Here is a 21,889-nt window from a genome sequence, read left to right on the forward strand (position 1 = left end):
GCTTGAACTCCTATTTTCCTCTCCTTCACTTCTCTACTGTGAAATAGGAAGAGCTGCACACTTGAATTTTAAAGTTCTACACTTTAAAAGGGCTCTTATTTTTATCTGGAGGGTTTTGACTTCCAATCCTGAAAATTTGTGTCAGCAAGAAGAAAACTGACCTCAGTTCTCCCTGTGCCACACTAACAAAAGATTAATTAACCTTCTTCATTTTATGTGACTTGCAACTGCAAAATGAGTATGTTTGTTGGGACACAGCTAGGAATTGAAATAAAAACCTGCCCTTCAGTGGCAAGGACATGGAGCTCAATTTGTGGTTGTCTTTGAAGGTAAAGTTGGGTTAACCAGTGTTGAACTGCACTGCTGCACCTGCTCATGGACACTCATGGAAATTAATGCAAAATATTGAAATATTTGTTCTGCAGGATTTTTTACAGTAGGAATGACATCATTCTTTTCTTTTTCCCTTTGCAGCTGGCCAGCAAACAGCAGTGAGAAGGCAGAGAGTGATAACTGGGATGCCTGGGCAGCTCAGCCCTCCCTGACCGTGCCCAGCGCGGGGCAGCTGCGGCAGCGCTCGGCCTTCACCCCTGCCACTGTCACTGGCTCCTCCCCGTCCCCTGTCCTGGGCCAGGTCAGCTCTGGGACACCCACAGCTCCCCAAAGCCTTGCAGAGCAAACTGGGAATCTTAGCTGGGCAATAAAACACTCACCTGATACAGGGGAGGGGTGGCAAGGAGGGTCCCACCTGCAGAGCTGCCCCAGCCCTGCCCCAGCCCAGGGAGGAGCTGGAGCTGCTGCAGAGCCCAGAGGAGGCAGCAGGATGAGCAGAGGATGGAGCAGCTCTGCTGGCAGGAAAGGCTGGCACAGCTGGGATTGTTCACCTGCACAGGAGAAGCTTTGGCTGAGCTCAGTGTGGCCTTGCAGGGCCTGAAGGAGCTGCAGGAAACATGGAGAGAGACAATTCCCAAGGGATGGAGGGACAGACACAGGGAATGGAGGGACAGACACAGGGAATGGAGGGACAGGACACAGGGAATGGAGGGACAGGACACAGGGAATGGAGGGACAGACACAGGGAATGGAGGGACAGGGCACAGGGAATGGAGGGACAGACACAGGGAATGGAGGGACAGGACACAGGGAATGGAGGGACAGACACAGGGAATGGAGGGACAGACACAGGGAATGCCAGAGGGACAGACACAGGGAATGCCAGAGGGCAGGGCTGGATGGGATATTGGGCAGGAAATGTTCCCTGGGAGGGGCTGGGATGGAATTCCAGCAGCTGTGGCTGCCCCTGGATCCCTGGAATGTTCAATTCCAGGTTGGACTCTGGGGCTGGAGCAATGGGACAGTGGGAGGTGTCCCCATGGCAGGGGTGGCACTGGATGGGATTTAAGGTCACTCCAACCCACCCCATTCCATGGATCTTTGATCCATTGGCAGCATCTGGAGCAGGATTTCACACAGAGCAATTTTTGGTTGGCTGATCTGGGGTGACTTTTTTAGATTTTGGTGGTCCAGGTTTGTGTCACTTCCTTGGGCCTTTCTTGACTCCCATGATAAACTTCACTCCCAAGTGGGTTAAGTGGAATAGCAATGGCAAAACTTCCCAGCTGAATTCTGTCCCTCTGTTCAGGCTTTTCCTTTTCCTCAGTGGACCACAAGCTGTTCTTGGGAGCTCATGTCTTCTGGGAAGTGCTAAACATTTACCCCAGAGCAAAAAGAAATGTGCAGCAAAGCATCATTTTCCATTAAATGGTCTATAAATCCTGCCAAAGCAGCTTCACAAGGGTTTTTTATTACATGTGTAGCTTAAGTAAAAATAATTAATTTCATCTTACATTGCATTGATGATGTGTAAACAGACAGAAGAAACATTTCTGGAATTACTTGGGAAGTTTCACTGCTGCTTTAGTTGAGACAGAGTCTCTTGCTGTCTGAGCAGGATGTAATTCCTTAAGCAGCTTTCTTGCTGAAGCTGGAGCATGCCTGACTCCTCTCTTCCTTTCCTAAGGGTGAAAAAGTGGAGGGGCTCCAAGCCCAGGCTCTGTATCCTTGGAGAGCCAAGAAGGACAACCACCTGAACTTCAACAAGAACGACGTGATCACCGTGCTGGAGCAGCAGGACATGTGGTGGTTTGGGGAGGTGCAGGGCCACAAGGGCTGGTTCCCCAAATCCTATGTGAAGCTCATTTCAGGCCCCATCAGGAAATCCACCAGGTAGTTTGGTTGTTTTTCCTCTCCTTCATTCTTTACTGGGAAATAGGAAGAGCTGCACACTTGAATTTTAAAGTAGAACCCTTTAAAAAGGCTCTTTTGTTTTTTTATCTGGAGGGTTTTGACTTCCAATCCTGAAAATTTGTGTCAGCAAGAAGAAAACTGACCTCAGTTCTCCATGTGCCTCACTAACAAAAGATTAATTACCCTTCTTCATTTTATGTGACTTGGAACTGCAAAATGAGTGTGTTGGACTTTCTGAAATACAGCTCTAAGTCAGAGCTCCTGTCTGCCCAAAATTAAATGTATTCCTCATATCTAAGTCACTTCTCATTGTTCTTGGGGGATTAAACATCTAAAATCTCATTTTTTATAATGTGAAGGCAACATTAGCATTAGGAATACAAATGAGAATGATTTTAGATCATTTCTTGAGGAAAAAGAAGAAATGCAAAAAATTCTGTATCTAAGGCAGTTGCTAATGCATTCAAACCTTTATTTTGCACATTTTCTGTCTCCTCTTTGAAAACCCAGGGAGTTGCTTAGGGTTGCACGTGCATTTTCAAGTTTGAAGTATAATAATAACTTTTCTGAAGAGATTGAATTTCTTAAATAACCATTATTTTCTTCTAAAGCATGGATTCTGGTTCCTCAGAAAGCCCTGCTAGTCTGAAAAGAGTAGCATCCCCAGCAGCCAAGGCAACGATGTCAGGGGAAGGTGAGTCCTGGCTGGCCCAACTCTGCCACTGAACACAAAAATTCTGCTTTTTACCAAAATCAGGAGTCAGACTGTGCTGTTAAAATCCATCTGCAAATCAGTTTGCATCTAGAATAATTTAGAATTATTAATGTTAGAGTAACAGTTTATGTATGTTGTGTATAGAGAAGGAATAATTTCAAATATCACAATAGATATGAAAATATCTGGGGTTTTGCATTATTTTGGTAAGCTCATTCCCAATGTTTCATTAAAGCTCTTAATGAAGGCAGTAACAGTCACTTAGGGATCCAACACAAAAATTCTGCTTTTTACCAAAATCAGGAGTCACATTGTGCTGTTAAAATCCATCTGCAAATCAGTTTGCCTCTAGAATAATTTAGAATTATTATTAGAGTAACAGTTATTGTATGTTGTTTCAAATATCACAAAAGATATTAAAATACCTTTGTAGTTTGTACTTTTCCCAATATTTCTATTTTTTGCCATTATTTTGGTAACATTTACTGATCTAGAATGAATTTTCACAGAAGGCCCAATCAGCACCATGTGTCCATGGTGTCAGGAATTGGTAAATATTTTAATTTCCCCCAAAGCTCATTCCCAATGTTTCATTAAATTAATGAAGGCAGTGACAGTCACTTAGAGATCCAACACAAAAACTCTGCTTTTTACCAAAATCAGGAGTCACATTGTGCTGTTAAAATCCATCTGCAAATCAGTTTGCCTCTAGAATAATTTAGAATTATTAATGTTAGAGTAACAGTTTATGTATGTTGTGTATGGAGAAAGAATAATTTCAAATATCACAAAAGATATGAAAATATCTTCTGTAGTTTGTACTTTTCCCAATATTTCTATTTTGTTGCCATTATTTTGGTAACATTTTCTGATCTGGAATGAGTTTTCACAGATTGCCCAATGTCCCCACATGAGCTGCCTCAATCCTACTCCCCTCCAGTGCAGAGTCAGGTTAATTAAATCACAGGCAGAGATCAATTAATCCAAATGCAGGTTACAGGTGAACATTTGTATATTGTCCCTACAGCTCACCTGGAGTTTCTAACTGCAATTCCAGGTACAGATTTAGGGATATTTACATTTAATTTGCATCTGGCTTGAGCAGCACAGAAACTGGAAGGAGGGAAGAGCAGAGGAAAGGGAGATAATCAATTATTTCAAAGTACAGTTGCTTTTTCTCAATAAATATTCCAGAGAATCCCAGCTGGTTTGGGTTGGAAGGGACCTTAAAAATCACCTTGTTCTGTTTTTCCTTGTGTTTGAGGAGAAGGAACTGTGGGCAGGCAGGGCTTGTCCCAGGTGGGATCTCTCAGGTGTGGTTTGTATTACAGAGGAACACTCCACAAAGCTGTGGTTTTGAGAAACTATAAAGCAGAGATTTAATTTCTTATGTTATGAGAGGCTTGAAGAAAAACCCATGTGCAGAAGGTGATTTTTAAATTCCACTCACCAGCACAAACCAGAAACCACTGGGAAGCATGTTTATGATTTATATACATTAAATTATAATATCAAATGATACACAACCCCTCCTGAGGCAACCTTATGATAGATCCTATTCACTTCTGACAGATACAAACTTATTCCTTAAATATTGATATTTTGATGAGCAATAAATACTAAATATGCCTTTAGCCTAGCCCTACTCTGAGTGAGGTTTTCTGGGGGTTTCTCAGGAGTTCTCCATGTGCTGCATTTGCATTTTGCAGAGTACATTGCCATGTACACCTACGAGAGCTCGGAGCAGGGAGACCTCACTTTCCAACAAGGTGACCTGATCCTGGTGACAAAGAAAGATGGTGACTGGTGGACGGGAACGCTGGGTGATAAATCAGGAGTTTTCCCATCTAATTATGTGAGACTCAAAGATTCTGAGGTAGAGAAATGTTTTCTTTGGGGTTGTAGTGGTAGCTGCAAGGCAGTGGTAGGGGAAACTCAAAATAGGTGACTGAGGCTGAAAAGGAAAAACAATTAAATAACAAAAATAATTGCATTTTATAATTTAATATTGGCAGTAACTTGGGGGATCTTCCATTCAAATGATGCACTTGGGAGATTCTTAGACATGATTTTGTTTTATTGCCCTGGTAAGTTTTTAATGCCTGAGCTCTATCTCATTGCCATTATTAAAAAAAAAAAATCTACACAGTAATATTTCAGTCCATTATATTTTCCCCCTATCATTTCTTGCAATCAAGAACAAATTTTGCACCAAAACTTTGCTAACTACTGTATTTATTTCACAGTTCTTGACTGAATAATAGAGATGTTTAATAGATGTTTCATCTCTTTTTATCTTGAAACAATTCCACTGAACACATCCTTGTTTTTGGGAGGTTATTTTCTTTCTTTTTAGGCATTCTAAAGAGAGATGTTCTCTCATTTGTCTGGCTTGAGAGGATAATTTATCTCCCAGTAGGAATTGTTTAGTTTCAGAGTTGGGTACACAACTTGAGAAGGATTCTGGTTTATATCTCTGGAATAGTGGGGGTTAAAGGTAAATTAATAAAAATCAGTGGATTTTGAGGAATCTGGATGGTAAATGCACAAGAACACAGTGACAGACTGCAGCACAGAGCATGAGCAGAGTCACTCCCTAAAACCATTCCTGCTGCTGGAAAAGGCAGAGGATAAAACCTGCAGTGAAACCTGCAGGAAACCTTTCAAGAGGGAATTTCTGCAGTGTCAGGAGATTCCAGCAACAGGATTAAAAACCTTGTAGTTAGGGATGTTCAGTATTGCAGGGATTGGGGCACTGGTAACAAATCCTTGTGGAGAGCTCAGGTGTTCAGTTCTGAGTCCCCTTTCCTCAGAGAGCTCAGTTTGGTGTTTCTGTCAGTGCACTTCACCCTAACCTGCTCCAAGTGCCCTTTTTGCTGGTGAAAATCCCACCTTGAGCTCCAAAAGCACAGAGCTGGTGGAGCCCCTGCTCCTGGGATCATCCCAGGGTTCCTGCAGGACACACAGCTGCCTCCAGCTGGGTGCCTGGGTTTTGTTCTCCAGCTGCTCCCAGAACCAGGTTTTGCAGAGCATTTCAGAGTCCTGCCTCTCTGGGCACTCAGATGTGCTGCTGTGCTTGGAAAATGCTCTGAAAAAGAGAAATAATTTCATGGGTTCTGCACTATTGACAGGCCCAAAGAAAAGCAGGGGTGATCTTTCAGCAGCAAGGGCAGAGTTTCTAGAAATGACTCAAAATCTCAATGGTTTCTGCAGCAGAAGAATTTGTAAAATTTGTTCTTCTGTGCCAGGCTGTGGCCATTCACCTCAGGGTGCTAAAATAAACCATTCCTTGTTCCTTCAAGCTTCAGTTTATTAAAAAATTGGCAAAGTCTTTGTTCTTCAGAGGAGCAGTGGCACAATGGCGCATTGTGAGGGTTTTCCTCAGGGGAGGTAGATGGATACAGGATTTTATTCTGGACACTGAGAATTCCCTCTCTGGGGATGGAGCTCATGGGGGTTTGGAAACAACAAATTCAAGACATCTAATTATAAGACTTTGCATAGGGGTTCAGAAAATAATCCCTGAATGGATCAAGCTGGGATTTGAAGGTCCTGCTGTACAACACAATTGGCAAATCCTTGCTGGGGTTTATGAAATTGCCAAAGCAAGTTCTGCTCTGCTGGCTCAGAGACTCCATCACTTGTCACAAAAAGCCCTCAGGTGCTCAGTGGGTGGCCCAGGTGTGCAGGGGGACAGAGAGCAGGGTCTGTCCTCACTGCTGGGTTTTCTCTCAGCAGAAGGAATAGGAGATGCTTCTCCATCTCCTGGGTGAGCCAGAAATGGGGACCACCCTAAATGCCTTCTTTCTGAATTTACTGAATTATTTACTCAATGCCTTATTTCTGAATTCAGTTATTTACTGAAGTGCTGTAGGACTTTCCCATGTGTTCCTTCTGCTTTTGCACTGAGGATTCAGAGTCTGTCTGGTCAAGGTGGATTTGAAGTTTCTATTTTAAAATCATCTCTGTTTCACAGTAAAGATGATGTCCCAGCCTGTTTGGTCTGTCCATGAGCTTCTAATCCAGCAGCATCCTGACCAAGGGATGTTTGGGAGGAGAGGTTCTCTGAAGGTTCAGGCACTTTCCTGAGGAGGGCAGAGGGTGTTCCTGTGCCAGAAACACTTCCCAGGGCAGGAGGAATTGGTGGCATCACCCAAACACTTCCCAGGGCAGGAGGAACTGCTGGAATCACCCAAACACTTCTCAGAGCAGGAGGAACTGCTGGTATCACCCAAACACTTCCCAGGGCAGGAGGAGTTGGTGGAATCACCCAAACACTTCCCAGGGCAGGAGGAGTTGCTGGCATCACCCAAACACTTCCCAGAGCAGGAGGAGTTGCTGGCATCACCCAAACACTTCCCAGAGCAGGAGGAGTTGCTGGCATCACCCAAACACTTCCCAGAGCAGGAGGAATTGGTGGCATCACCCAAACACTTCCCAGAGCAGGAGGAGTTGCTGGCATCACCCAAACACTTCCCAGGGCAGGAGGAACTGCTGGTATCACCCAAACACTTCCCAGGGCAGGAGGAACTGCTGGAATCACCCAAACACTTCCCAGGGCAGGAGGAGTTGGTGGAATCACCCAAACACTTCCCAGAGTAGGAGGAGTTGGTGGCATCACCCTGTCAGTCCATGGGGCTGTCAAGGCCATGTCCCCTGTCCCCAGAGCTGCACTGGGGTTTGTCCCTGATCCCCTGTGGGTTTCTCCTGGGTCCCTGCCCCATGCCCCAGCTCACAGGGCTGCAGGGAAGGGTGGGGATCTGGGGAAAATCAAAAGAATGCAGGGAGGAGAGGCAGATTTGCAGCTCCTGGGGGGTGTGACTAATAATGTGACAGAATTAAAAGGAGCACTGAGACATCAAGGCAAGTGAAGATGAATTGATAATCCATTTTCTAGGTGGCTCAGAACCAACACTTGGGTTTGAATGGCCCTTTTCTCTCAGACATGGAGCTGTTCTTTAGTTACCCCTCAGTTTCATTTCTGCCACAGTCCCCAAATTTTTACAGCAGCAGTTGACAGGGAGAATACAGAGGATGAAACTGTTCTTTTCCACAGAGGATTTAGGATTATGTGGAAACCTTCAGGTGGTTTGATGTTGGCTCCAAGTTTGTAAGGAGGATCCTGAAGGTGAAGGAGGTGAAGTTGAGGGAGGTGGAAGTGTTGAAGGCAAGAGAACATTTCTGGCTCCCCAGCATTTCTGACCTCAGTGCAGTTTAGATTTCAGCTGCTGTTCTCCACCTCAGACCTCTTTACTGCAGGACACAGCACTGGCAGGGGCCTGGGAGGAAATGCAGGAATTATTTAGGGGCAGGAAGTAATGTCAGGTTTTCCAGGATTCCTTGTGTTTGTTCAAAGGCTTTGCTTCCCAATCCCTTGGATGCTGATGTTCATCCCTCCCCTCACCCTGTCTGGGTGCAGAGAATTTCTCAGGAATATTTGCAATCCAGCTATTTGGAGAGGTGAAAACTTTTATTGTTTCATCTCAGCTCCACAGAATTCCCATTCTGTAGGTATATGGATTTGCAATTACAAATGGGATCTACCTTGGAATTAAATGGGATCTGCTTTGGAATTAAATGGGATCTACTTTGGAATTACAAATGGGATTTGCTTTGGTATTTGCAGCCCATGAAAGGGAATAAAAGTCTGCACTTCTGCATTAACAAATCATCCACTTCATGCTTGGTATTTATTCCCAGATATCTAAAATATGAAGGATTTCTGTAAGAACAGAATTTCCTGTGAGTTTTTGACTCTCATTCTTGTTGAGTGTGTTGAGTGCAGCTTTGTAAATCATTTTCATGTACTGGAGAAAGAAACCTGAGTGCTAAACTTGCATCTTGTTCTCCATTTCAAGGCTCCAGGAGCAGCTGGGAAAACAGGAAGCTTAGGGAAGAAGCCTGGTGAGTCAAATATTGTGGCAGCACCTTCTCTCTGTTCTTAAGTGTTCAATTCAATGGCAACAAATCCTTTTCCATGAAAACTGAGTATGTTTGCTCTTGGTCATCTTGGAGTAATTTGCACTGATGAAAAAACATTATAAAATAACTGGAATAAATGCAGTTAATGAAGAATGTATCTGTAATAAAATAATCTATCCTCTAATCATTCTAGTGTGTCAATCACTAAATAACATGTAGCTAGAGAATAAAAATCTGCAAAAATGAATGCAAACTTCCTGATGGATTGCTCAGCACAGCAGTGGGAGCCATTCCCCCCCCCTTTGTCCTGGCTTTTCCAGGTTTCTTAGCTGTGAAAGCAGAAGACAGGAGGAGGAATTTCTTATTTAATACAGCAAGTGCTGGCAGGAGAGTGGAAGACAAAAACCAAGAGCAGAGTCAGGGCTGGGTGAGGGCAAAGCCAGGGAGTTGTTGGGCCAGGAGCACAGCTCTGCTGCTGGGAAGGGCAGGGCTGGGTGGGAATTGGGCAGGAATTGTTCCCTGGCAGGGTGGGCAGGGCTGGCACAGGGTGCCCAGAGCAGCTGTGGCTGTTCCTGGATCCCTGGAATGTTCAGTTCCAGGCTGGACACTGGGGCTGGATCAATAGGACAGTGGGAGGTATCCCTGCCATGGCAGGGGTGGCACTGGGTGGGCTCTGAGGTCCCTCCAACCCAGAGCACTCCATGAATCTGTGTGCCAATCCCAGATCCAGGTTTAAAGCACCTTCAGAACTCCTGGCTCCCTGTCCCTGCCTCTCCCTGCTGGCAGAGCTTCTGCTGGAGTTGATTCCTGTGTCCTTTGCAGTGCCCTGGGATTGCTCCTCACCCTCCTCATGCTGCTCATTTGTATCTCACATGCTTCTCTGATAGTTTTTAAGGTTCCTGATGGTCTTTTCCTTCTACATTTCACATCAATCATTGGATCATTTCCATGTTGGCCTTCAGCTCTCTGTATCTTCCCTTCACCAACCCCTCCCTCAGTTCCCAACCTGCCAGGGTTTGTGGATTCCTCCAGCTTTGGAATGAATCCCTGAGGGATGAGTGAGTGTTCTGGATCCCACAGGGAGGGTCCAGCAGCACCAACCCCACTTTGTGTGTGTGAAACTGCGTGTGTGAAAGTTTGTGTGTTAAACTGTGTGTGTGTGAAACTTTGTGTGTGTGAAAGTTTGTGTGTTAAACTTTGTATGAGTTAAACTTTATGTGTGTCAAACTTTGTGTGTGTTAAATCTTATGTGTGTGAAACTTTGTGTATGTGAAACTGTGTGTGTGTAACTGTGTGTGTGTGAAACTTAGTGTATGAAACAGTGTGAAACTTTGTGTGTGGAACTTTGTGAAACTTTGTGTTTGTGAAGCTTTGTGTGTGTTAACCTTTCTGTGTGTGAAACTTAAAATTTGTGTGTGAAACTGTGTGTGTCAATCTTTGTGTTAAACTTTGTGTGTGTGTGTTAAACTTTATGTGGGTGAAACTGTGTGTGTTAAACTTTGTATGAGTTGTACTTTGTGTGAAACTGTGTGTGTGTGAAACTGAAACTTTGTGTGTCAAACTTTGTGTTAAACTTTGTGTGTGTGAAATTGCGTGTGAAACTCTGTGTGTATCAAACTTTGTGTTGTGAAACTGTGTGTGTTAAACTTTATGTGGGTGAAACTCTGTGTGTGTTAAATTTTGAATGAGTTGTACTTTGTGTGAAACTGTGGTGAAACTGTGTGTGAAACTTTGTGTGTGTCACACTTTGTGTTAAACTTTGTGTGTGAAACTGTGTGAAACTCTGTGTGTGTTAAACTTTGTGTGTTAAACTTTATGTGGGTGAAACTTTGTGTGTGTTAAACTTTGTATGAGTTGTACTTCGTGTGAAACTGTCTGTGTGAAACTTGGTGTGTGAAACTGTATGTATTAAACTTTGTATTGAATTTTGTGTGTGTGAAACTGTGTGTGTTAAACTTTATGTGTGTGAAACTTTGTGTGTGTTAAACTTTGTATGAGTTATACATTGTGTGAAATTTTGTGTGTGTGAAACTCTGTGAAACTGTGTATCAAATTTTGTGTTAAACTTTGTGTGGGAAACTGTGTGAAACTGTGTGTGTGTTAAACTTTATGTGGGTGAAACTGTGTGTGTTAAACATTGTATGAGTTGTACTTTGTGTGAAACTTTGTGTGTGTGAAACTCTATTAAACTTTGTGTGTCAAACTTTGTGTGTGTCAAACTTTGTGTTAAACTTTGTGTTTGTGTTAAACTTTATGTGCCTGAAACTCTGTGTGTGTTTTAAACTTTGTCTGAGTTATACTTTGTGTGATACTGTGTGTGTGAAACTGTGAAACTTTGTGAAGCTTTGTGTGTGTTAACCTTTCTGTGTGTGAAACTGTCTGTTAAAATTTGTATGAGTTATATACTTTGTGTGAAATTTTGTGTGTATGAAACTCAGTGAAGCTTTGTGTGTCAAACTTTGTGTTAAACTTTGTGTGTGAAACTCTGTGTGCATCAAACTTTGTGTTAAACTTTGTGTGTGAAACTGTGTGTTAAACTTTGTGTGTTAAACTTTATGTGGGTGAAACTTTGTGTGTGTTAAACTTTGTGTGTATGAAATTGTGAAACTCTGTGTGTGTTAAACTTTGTATGAGTTACACTTTGTGTGAAATTTTGTGTGTGTGAAACTTGGTGTTCCCCTCACCCTGCCCATGCCCTGGGCCCAGGCTGAGCCTAGCTTTGTGACACCACCATTCCTGCAAGCTGGATCTAAGCCTGGCTTAACCCTGTGACTCCAGAACTGTTCCCTGCCTTTCCACAAGTGGAGCAGGGGAAACCCAACCCTGCTCTGGGTAATTCCTGCAGTTGGGAGCTCCCAGCTCCCCTGTGTCCCCTCCAAACAGAGCCCCTGCTCTGGGAGAGCCCCCTGGAGCAGGGACTGCCAGAGGAATCCTGTTTGCTGCATTTGGAGAACATTCCTTGTGGGGGAAAATATTTCTGCCAGCCTTAATTTGCACCTCTTGGTGCAACTGCATTGTTTTGTCACTGATGTGTCTCCTCTTCCTAATTAGGGAGCTCAGTGCAAAGATGTTTTTACTGGAAAACACTGGATTTTAAGAGCTGTGTGCTTCTTCTTCTTAATAATAATAATAATAATAATCATAATCATAATTAATAATAATAATAATAATGTGTGTCCTCTTCCTAATTAGGGAGCTCAGTGCAAAGATGTTTTTATGCTGTTTGCTTCTTCTTCTTCTTCTTCTTCTTCTTCTTCTTCTTCTTCTTCTTCTTAATAATAATAATAATAATAATAATAATAATAATAGTAATAATAATAATAATAATAATAATAATAATAATAATAATAATAATAATGTGTCTCCTCTTCTTAGGGAGCTCAGTGCAAAGATGTATTTACTGGGAGACACTGGATTTTAAGAGCTGTTTGCTTCTTCTCCTTCTCCTTCTTCTTCTTCTTCTTCTTCTTCTTCTTCTCCTTCTTCTTCTTCTTCTTCTTCTTCTTCTTCTTCTTCTTCTTCTTCTCCTTCTTCTTCTTCTTCTTCTTCTTCTTGTTCTTCTTCTTCTGCTTCTTCAAATTAATAATAATAATAATAATAATGTATCTTCTCTTCTTAGGGAGCTCAGTGCAAAAATGTATTTACTGGAAAATACTGGATTTTAAGAGCTGTACAGTTCATATTATTATTAATAATTATTATTATTAATAATTATTAATTATTATTATTATGTATTTAAAACATTTTTTATCTCCTACCATAAAGCTGCTGCCCCTCTGGTTTATTACTCATTTATTCCTGTATTGCTCTGAGCCTCTCACTGATTTTACAATTACCACATGTATTCATGGAAATACATAAATCCATGATAATTTTATGGAAAGAAATAACACAGTCTCATAACAGAATTAATGTTGGATAAAATGTGTTCAGATTTTTCTCAAATTAACCTTTTCTTTCCTCCTCTGCTTCAACAGAAATTGCCCAAGTTATTGCCTCTTACACAGCAACAGGCCCAGAACAGCTGACTCTTGCTCCTGGCCAGTTGATTCTCATCAGAAAGAAGAATCCAGGTGGTTGGTGGGAAGGAGAGCTCCAAGTTAGTTCTTTTTTTTTCTTTTTCCTAGTAAAATTCTGTTTTAAAAAGCTGTTTTATGGTAGTTAAAAATGCTGAACGTGTCAATGATAAATAAATTTGACAACATTCTGCAGTGCAGCAGTTCCCAATAAAACACATTTACAAAACACAGATAAACCAATAAAACACCTTTCCAAAACACTGATAAATCCAAAACACAGATAAACCCATAAGACACCTCTCCAAAACACAGATAAACCAATCAAACACATTTCCAAAAATCAGATAAACCAATCAAACACCTTTCCAGAACACAGATAAACCAATCAAACACATTTCCAAAAAACAGGCAAAAACAAGACAACACCTTTCTAAAAAACAGATAAATCCAAAACACAGATAAACCTATAAGACACCTCTCCAAAACACAGATAGACCAACAAAACAGCTTTCCAAAACACAGATAAAACCAGTAAAACACCTTTCCAAAACACAGATAAACCAATAAACACCTTTCTAAAAACAGATAAACTAATAGAACACCTTTCCAAAACATTGATAAATCCAAAACACATATAAACCTATAATACACCTTTCCAAAACACAGATAAACCAGTAAAACACCTTTCCAAAAAACAGATAGACCAATAAAACATGTTTCCAAAACACAGATAAACCAAACACCTTTCCAAAGCACTGATAAATCTAAAACACATATAAACCAATAATACACCTTTCCAAAAATCAGATAAACCAACAAAACACCTTTCCAAAAAACATAAACCAATAAGACATCTTCCCAAAAAACAGATAGATCAATCAAATACCTTTCCAAAACACTGATAAACCAGTAAAACACCTTTCCAAAAAACAGATAAACCAATAGAACACTTCCCCAAAACACTGATAAATCCAAAACACAGGTAAAACCAAGAAAACACCTTTCCAAAACACTGATAAACCAAGAAAACACCTTTCTAAAAAACAGATAAATCCAAAGCACAGATAAACCAATAAAGACTTTTCCCAGATCCCCCAGCTTGCCATGCTGGATTTGGGATTTCCTGGAGGCAGGAGAGCAGCAAGGAGGGGAGCTCAGGCCTTGGTTTGGCTGCTTTGGACCCTCCCAGATCCAAATAGAATTTCTGAGAGTAGAATTTGACAATTTGGTGCCCCCAAAGGAGGTTCTGGTTGGTTTGGGGTTTTCAGCAGGACATTTGAGATGGAACAGTGCCATTGATTTATTTGTGCAGTGCAGATCTCTGACTAATTCAGTTATTTTAAGCACTTTGTACCTGTCCTTTTGGGCTTTCCTGGTGACTTTTTTTTCATCTTTTGTGGAGAAATCCTCTGCCAGGATTCCTTTGGTAACTTTTAGCTTTAAAGAGTCTATTAAATTTATGTTAAGACAAAAAAGAAACTTCTGCCACAGTTACCACTGAGCATCTGCTGTGAGGCTCTGAAACAATTAAATTCTGATTCTATAAATACTCATATGTAATTTTAGATTCTTGAATGGTGGTTTTACAATTGGGTTTTATTCTGTTTATTTTATTTTGTTAGCAATCTGGCTGTTCTTTTTATTCTTCTGCTCCACACTTGGGGGTCAGAGTGAAGGGAAAATACGGCAAATGTTTTAAGCATTACATTGCTGGTTTAATCCAGTGTTCAAAAATATCTGAAATTATCCAAATAGATTTTAGATCAAGTGTTTTCTTTTTTAGTAAAGATTTAGAAAGGAAAGAAATTAGTTCAAAACCAGTTAATCCTTTAGATGAGTTTTTTTCCTCCTAAACTAACAATCTCTTTTATGACAGAAAATTCTTGCCCAAAATGCCAATTTTATTCTAACACAAACAGAGAATAAGCAGTTAAAATCTTTCTTGATATAGAGTTAGAAGCTGGGATTCAAAGATCTGGAAGAGCCTTCCTTCTGTAAGCAATTTTTATGGATTTGATTTGCAGTGGGCATGGGATTTGGGGAGATGACAGGATGAGGTTTCCAGCTTTGGTGGCACAAGGCATTGAAAAGCTTGGATACATTTCTGTAAAAGAAAGGAGAAAATTTAATCTCTGTTCAAACTTTCACAAACTGGGGATCTGTTAAAATGTGATTCTTTACATCGAAATGTGATTCTTTGCATCGTGAGCAAGTGTTTAATTCAGAATATATCAATGAGGTTCTGTGTTAATATTGTAACAGTCAGGCAGTGCCCAAAGCAGGTGGGTTTGTGGGTTTTTGCCCCCCAAGCCCTTTCCCTGCTGAGCTGAGCTCTGGGCTGGCTCTGTGTCTGCAGGCTCGGGGCAAGAAGCGCCAGATCGGCTGGTTCCCGGCCAACTACGTCAAACTGCTGAGCCCTGGCACCAGCAAGAGCACCCCCACTGAGCTGCCCAGGCCTGCAGCAGCCTCAGGTGAGCCTGACACCCTGCCCTGCAGCCTGCCCTGCAGCTTGCTGTGCCACCCTGCAGCTTGCTGTGCCACCCTGCAACCTGCTGTGCCACCCTGCAGCTTGCTGTGCCACCCTGCAGCCTGCCCTGCACCCTGCCCTGCCACCCTGCAGCTTGCTGTGCCACCCTGCAGCTTGCTGTGCCACCCTGCAACCTGCCCTGCCACCCTGCACCCTGCCGTGCCACCCTGCACCCTGCCCTGCCACCCTGCACCCTGCCCTGCCACCCTGCAGCCTGCTGTGCCACCCTGCAGCCTGCCCTGCACCTTGCTGTGCCACCCTGCAGCTTGCTGTGCCACCCTGCAGCTTGCTGTGCCACCCTGCAGCCTGCTGTGCCACCCTGCAGCTTGCTGTGACACCCTGCAGCTTGCTGTGCCACCCTGCAGCCTGCTGTGCCACCCTGCAACCTGCTGTGACACCCTGCAGCCTGCTGTGACACCCTGCAGCCTGCTGTGCCACCCTGCAGCTTGCTGTGCCACCCTGCAGCCTGCCCTGCACCTTGCTGTGCCACCCTGCAGCTTGCTGTGACACCCTGCAACCTGCTGTGCCACCCTGCAGCTTGCTGTGCCACCCTGCAGCTTGCTGTGCCACCCTGCAGCCTGCTGTGACACCCTGCAGCCTGCTGTGACACCCTGCAGCTTGCTGTGCCACCCTGCAGCCTGCTGTGACACCCTGCAGCCTGCTGTGACACCCTGCAGCCTGCTGTGACACCCTACACCCTGCCCTGCCACCCTGCAGCCTGCTGTGCCACCCTGCAGCTTGCTGTGCCACCCTGCAGCCTGCTGTGCCACCCTGCAGCCTGCTGTGCCACCCTGCAGCCTGCTGTGACACCCTGCACCCTGCCCTGCACTCTGTGCCTCTCATGGACCTTCAGCTGTGAGGGCTGGGGAGCTTCAGAGATTCTGGGGTGTTCCTGCATCCCCCATCCCATTATCCCATCCCATTATCCCATCCCATCCCATCCCATCCCATCCCATCCCATTATCCCATTATCCCATCCCATTATCCCATTATCCCATCCCATTATCCCATCCCATCCCTGAGTGAAGCAGGAGCTGGGGAGGCTCAGGAGGATCCAGGGCCGGATCTCCTGTGCTGCAGAACCCCCTGTTTGTGTTGGGGTGACATGGGACAAACTCCCATGGGCAGGGAGCTTTCCTCCTGCCCTTGAGGGTTTGTGGAAGGACACAGGAGCCACAGAACAGAATCACAAAATCCCAGCATGGATGGGCAGGAAGGGCCTTTCCACATCCCATTCCATGATCCAGTATTTGTGGAGCTGGTGGTTGCTCTAAAGATCCACAAAGTCTCTTCCAATTCAGGTTTAGACTGGTAATTCAGCATTGAGACACAACCTTTTACAAGGAAATACAAGAATTTTTTTTATATGTTTTTAAAATTATTTCAGGTTTGACAATCTAGGACTTTCCCCACATGCTGAATTTTACAGAATAAAATTTTAGCACTTTTAGCCTGCAGAACATCAAAATCTTAATTAAACTGTGATTTTAAAAAGCCAAAAAAACAGAGTTGCTGTTTGGCAAATTGAAGTAAGTTGCTGGCTTGGTATAAGGATGAAAATAAAAGCAAATTTTAGGATTAATCCCCTGGAGAGAAGCTGCCAGGAGGGCTCATTAACAGAAGTCTGATGTCTGGTGGGAAAAACCAGAAGCTCTATGGCCTGGCAGAGAGAAAGCAGCAGAGAAAGAGAGGGGATTGTTTATTTAACTAAACAGTCCTGCTGCTTCAGAGAATTCAGGGAGCTGCTTTGTGAGAAGTGAGCAGGACCAGCTGTATCCTGAGATTGGATGAGTTCCACTGCAAGGAAACAGAAAATCCCTGCTGGAACCAGCGCTGGGGTGCAGCCTGGATAGCCTGGGATGCTTTTTGTCCAGTTCCCTTAATTTCCTCTTTGATTTCCAAGATTTTTTTATTCTGAAAACCTCACTGGGCCAACAAGGGCATCACCCTTGGCTTTATTTTGGATTATGCAGCTTCCAATAGTGGGAATTAAATTTCCTGTTCACTGGTGGGGATTGCAGGGCAGGTTGGAACCCCCTGAGATGGTGAAAGGTGTCCCTGTCCATGGCAGGGGTGGCACTCCATGGGCTGTAAGGTCCCTTCTAACCCAAGCCCTGCTGGGATTCCATGAAGGTTTTTGGGATTTGAGTCGGTTTGGGGTGTGAGTCGGTTTGGGGTTTGAGTCAGTTTGCGGTGTGAGTCAGTTTGGGATTTGAGTCGGTTTGGGGTTTGAGTCGGTTTGGGATTTGAGTCGGTTTGGGGTTTGAGTTGGTTTGGGGTTTGAGTTGGTTTGGAGTGCTGAGTCGGTTTGTGGTGCTGTGTCGGTTTGGGATTTGAGTCGGTTTGGGGTGTGAGACGGTTTGGGGTTTGAGTTGGTTTGCAGTGTGAGTCGGTTTGGGGTTTGAGTCGCTTTGGGATGTGAGTCGGTTTGGGGTGTGAGTCGGTTTGGGGTGTGAGTCGGTTTGGGGTGTGAGTCGCTTTGGGGTGTGAGTCGGTTTGCGGTTTGAGTCAGTTTGGGGTGTGAGTCGGTTTGGGATTTGAGTCGCTTTGGGGTGTGAGTCGGTTTGGGGTGTGAGTCGGTTTGGGGTGTGAGTCGGTTTGGGGTGTGAGTCGCTTTGGGGTGTGAGTCGGTTTGTGGTTTGAGTCAGTTTGGGGTGTGAGTCGGTTTGCGGTTTGAGTCAGTTTGGGGTGTGAGTCGGTTTGGGGTTTGAGTCGCTTTGGGGTGTGAGTCGGTTTGGGGTGTGAGTCGGTTTGGGGTGTGAGTTGGTTTGGGGTTTGAGTCGGTTTGCGGTGTGAGTCGGTTTGCGGAGTGAGTCGGTTTGGGGTTTGAGTTGGTTTGGGGTGTGAGTCGGTTTGGGGTTTGAGTTGGTTTGGGGTGTGAGTCGGTTTGGGGTTTGAGTTGGTTTGGGGTGTGAGTCGGTTTGGGGTGTGAGTCGGTTTGCGGTTTGAGTCGCTTTGGGGTGTGAGTTGGTTTGCGGTGTGAGTCGGTTTGGAGTTTGAGTCGGTTGGTTGTGTGAGTCAGTTTGGAATTTGAGTCGGTTTGCAGTTTGAGTCGCTTTGGGGTGTGAGTCACTTTAGAGTTTGAGTCGGTTTGCCGTTTGAGTCGCTTTGGGGTGTGAGTCGCTTTGGGGTGTGAGTTGGTTTGCGGTTTGAGTCGGTTTGGGGTTTGAGTCAGTTTGGGGTTTGAGTCGGTTTGCGGTTTGAGTCGCTTTGGGATTTGAGTCGCTTTGGGATTTGAGTCGGTTTGGGGTGTGATTCGGTTTGCGGTTTGAGTCAGTTTGGGATTTGAGTCGGTTTGGGGTTTGAGTCGCTTTGGGATTTGAGTCGCTTTGGGGTGTGAGTCGCTTTGGGGTGTGAGTCGGTTTGTGATTTGAGTCAGTTTGGGGTGTGAGTCGGTTTGGGATTTGAGTCGGTTTGGGCTGTGAGTCGGTTTGGGGTGTGAGTCGGTTTGGGGTTTGAGTTGGTTTGCGGTGTGAGTCGGTTTGTGGAGTGAGTCGGTTTGGGGTTTGAGTCGGTTGGTTGTGTGAGTCGGTTTGGAATTTGAGTCGGTTTGCAGTTTGAGTCGCTTTGGGGTGTGAGTTGGTTTGCGGTGTGAGTCGGTTTGGAGTTTGAGTCGGTTGGTTGTGTGAGTCGGTTTGGAATTTGAGTCGGTTTGCAGTTTGAGTCGCTTTGGGGTGTGAGTCACTTTAGAATTTGAGTCGGTTTGCCGTTTGAGTCGCTTTGGGGTGTGAGTCGGTTTGGGGTGTGAGTCGCTTTGGGATTTGAATCGCTTTGGGGTGTGAGTCGCTTTGGGGTGTGAGTCGCTTTGCGGTTTGAGTCGCTTTGGGATTTGAGTCGGTTTGGGGTGTGAGTCGCTTTGGGGTGTGAGTCGGTTTGCGGTTTGAGTCGCTTTGGGATTTGAGTCGGTTTGGGGTGTGAGTCGCTTTGGGATTTGAATCGCTTTGGGGTGTGAGTCGCTTTGGGGTGTGAGTCGGTTTGCGGTTTGAGTCGGTTTGCGGTTTGAGTCACTTTGGGGTGTGAGTCGGTTTGCGGTTTGAGTCGGTTTGGGATTTGAGTTGCTTTGGGGTGTGAGTCGCTTTGGGGTGTGAGTCGGTTTGGGATTTGAGTCAGTTTGGGGTGTGAGTCACTTTGGGGTGTGAGTCGCTTTGGGGTGTGAGTCGGTTTGGGATTTGAGTCGCTTTGGGGTGTGAGTCGCTTTGGGGTTTGAGTCGGTTTGGGGTGTGAGTTGGTTTTGGGCAGGCTGTGGGCGTGGCCCGGGGGTTGTGGGCGTGGCCGGGCTGTGGGCGTGGCCCGGGCTGTGGGCGTGGTTGTGGGCGTGGCCCGGCCCCATTGAGCCGCGCTGTCCCCGCAGTGTGCCAGGTGATCGGCATGTACGACTACAGCGCGCAGAACGACGACGAGCTGGCCTTCAGCAAGGGGCAGATCATCACCGTGCTCAGCAGGGAGGACCCCGACTGGTGGAAGGGGGAGGCCAACGGCCACGTGGGGCTCTTCCCCTCCAACTACGTCAAGCTGACCACGGACACGGACCCGAGCCAGCAGTGTGAGTGTCCCCAGGGCACAGCCCCTCTGTCCCCCTGTCCTGTTTGCTTTTTGCTTCATTCCCATCCCCACTGCACGTTGGTTTTTTTCCCTCCTCCCCGCACACACCCCCATGGTTTTTATTGTTTTTTGGGTTTTTTTTTTGCTCCGTGCCTGCCTCATTTCCCTAGCTTGAATTTGCTCATTGTTTTGTTTTGCTTATGTGTTGTTTTCCTCCTTTTTCTAGGAATCATATGTTGTCCATCCCCCACTCAGGCTTGAAAGTCCTCAAAGAGACCCACTATCCCATAGCAGTGCCCAGAGGGATGATGGGAGCCTTGATCATGTGCCTTCCAGCATGATCATCTACTGCCTTCTGAGTCAAGAACACACTGCACAGCAGTTTTACCTCATTGCACACTTAGTTGCATGGAATCGCAATGGTTGAGTTAATTAATGACAAAATTAAACTGATTCAAAACAAAAAAAAAAAAACCCCAACAAAACCACACACACGAAAAAAAAAAAGAATAATAATAATAAATCAGAGGATAGTGGGTCCTTTTGTGGCTTTCAGAGTTACCAAACTAATTTTGTCCACCTTTGCACAGGTGCTTTTTGGTAGTTTTAAAAATTATTTTTTAAAGATATATTTTAGCCTTTTGAAGGAAAAGTATAAATTAAATTTCTTCATTGCAATTTTGTTTGTGCAAAAAGACCCACTATCAAGGAATGCTGCATGTGCTATTAAAATTGTTCCAAATGTCCATGAATTGGAGACTTTATGTATCTTTCTTTTTTATTGTTCACTTGTCCAGTGTTGTCAATATGTCTTTTTTTTTATTATTATTTTAATTTACTTTATTTTTTTGTTTGTTTTATTTTTTATAATTACAAAAGAACAGAAGGAGTTCAAATCAGTTTAAGGAGGTTTAAATGTGCCCAGTTCCAGGTGTTTTGTTGTAGTTCCTGTACTGTTTGTACCAGGTGTTGTTGTTGAGTGTGTAACCCATTGTGGAGAGGGGAAATGCCCCGAGGCAAACCCAGAGTGATGTTTTACCCAGCTCTGTTGATTGATTTGATTTTGCACATGACTTGTAGCTGCAAACAGTGAGCAGTCAGCCTGGTTTTGGTGTGTCCCTGGCTTTGTCCCTTTGCTGGGGCAGGGATTGTGGAATGTCCCCCTGGGGGTGACAGAACCCCCTCTCAGCTGTGCTTTGGTTCTGAATCAGTCATTCTCCTGACAAGAACGAATGTATAGAACTCTCTCCCTTTGCAATTGATTTCCAATGTTTACATTTTTTTAAGCTAGACTGTGGAATTGATACCAGTCCATAAGAACTGGAGCTTTCGGTGGAGTCGTAGCTGTGTCTGTCTCTGTTAGTGCTGAATGCCTGGTGCTGGCAGTGCCCTCCTCCCACCACCACCACAGCCCTGCTACTAATCATTTCCCACTGACTTGCTCCTGGTTTCTGTGTCCCTCTGTCCCCAGCTCCTGCCTCTAGCACTCCCAGCCCAGCTCCCAGCCCAGCTCCCGACCCGTCCTGCGGTGCAAAGGACAAGTGAAGCTCCTTATTCAGTTGCACTTCAGTATTTCATCACTATGAATGTAAATTATATAAATATATATAAAAAAAAAAAAAAAACAAACAAACCTGCAGCTTTAACAACTGTAATACAGCCTTTCCAATTAGTTCCATGTATAGAGAATTAAATCCTTGGTACAAAAGAGGCCGACACGTGTTTGTTGTCTCATTGCTGGGTCACACTGAGCTCGTCCTGAGAGCCCCCAGGGATTTGCCAGCCTGGAGCCCTTTGCCCCCCAGGGACATTTGCTGGGTCCTTGTAATGTTGTTTCACTGTAATTACTCAGATTCATCACCATTATCTGCAGCCTTTTGCCCCTCTGGCTTGGGGGGTGTCCTTGGACTCCTGGTG

The 21,889-nt window shown here is 44.5% G+C and overlaps 2 protein-coding genes across 5 annotated transcripts in view; one reads left to right on the forward strand and one right to left on the reverse strand.

Moving 5' to 3' along the window:
• IFNAR2 (interferon alpha and beta receptor subunit 2) overlaps nt 1–21,889 on the reverse strand; it is an 844,054-nt gene that overhangs the window by 691,705 nt on the left and 130,460 nt on the right. The gene's annotated exons all lie outside the window — the stretch shown is intronic.
• The window catches only part of ITSN1 (intersectin 1), a 115,525-nt gene that overhangs the window by 74,531 nt on the left and 19,105 nt on the right, over nt 1–21,889 (forward strand). For 2 of the 3 annotated variants that reach the window (XM_079312302.1, XM_079312303.1), the window contains 8 exons: nt 475–634; nt 2,021–2,226; nt 2,859–2,941; nt 4,672–4,838; nt 8,821–8,866; nt 12,862–12,983; nt 15,260–15,374; nt 19,782–19,973. In XM_079312302.1, coding sequence (XP_079168428.1) covers nt 475–634; nt 2,021–2,226; nt 2,859–2,941; nt 4,672–4,838; nt 8,821–8,866; nt 12,862–12,983; nt 15,260–15,374; nt 19,782–19,973 — 1,091 coding nt within the window. Of the gene's footprint in view, nt 1–474; nt 635–2,020; nt 2,227–2,858; nt 2,942–4,671; nt 4,839–8,820; nt 8,867–12,861; nt 12,984–15,259; nt 15,375–19,781; nt 19,974–20,198; nt 20,461–21,889 lie in introns of those variants that run through there. The other variant, XM_079312304.1, reaches the window with a different exon arrangement.

The sequence above is a fragment of the Erithacus rubecula genome, assembly GCF_903797595.1.
Source record: "Erithacus rubecula genome assembly, chromosome: 1".
In the NCBI taxonomy this organism is placed as follows: domain Eukaryota; kingdom Metazoa; phylum Chordata; class Aves; order Passeriformes; family Muscicapidae; genus Erithacus; species Erithacus rubecula.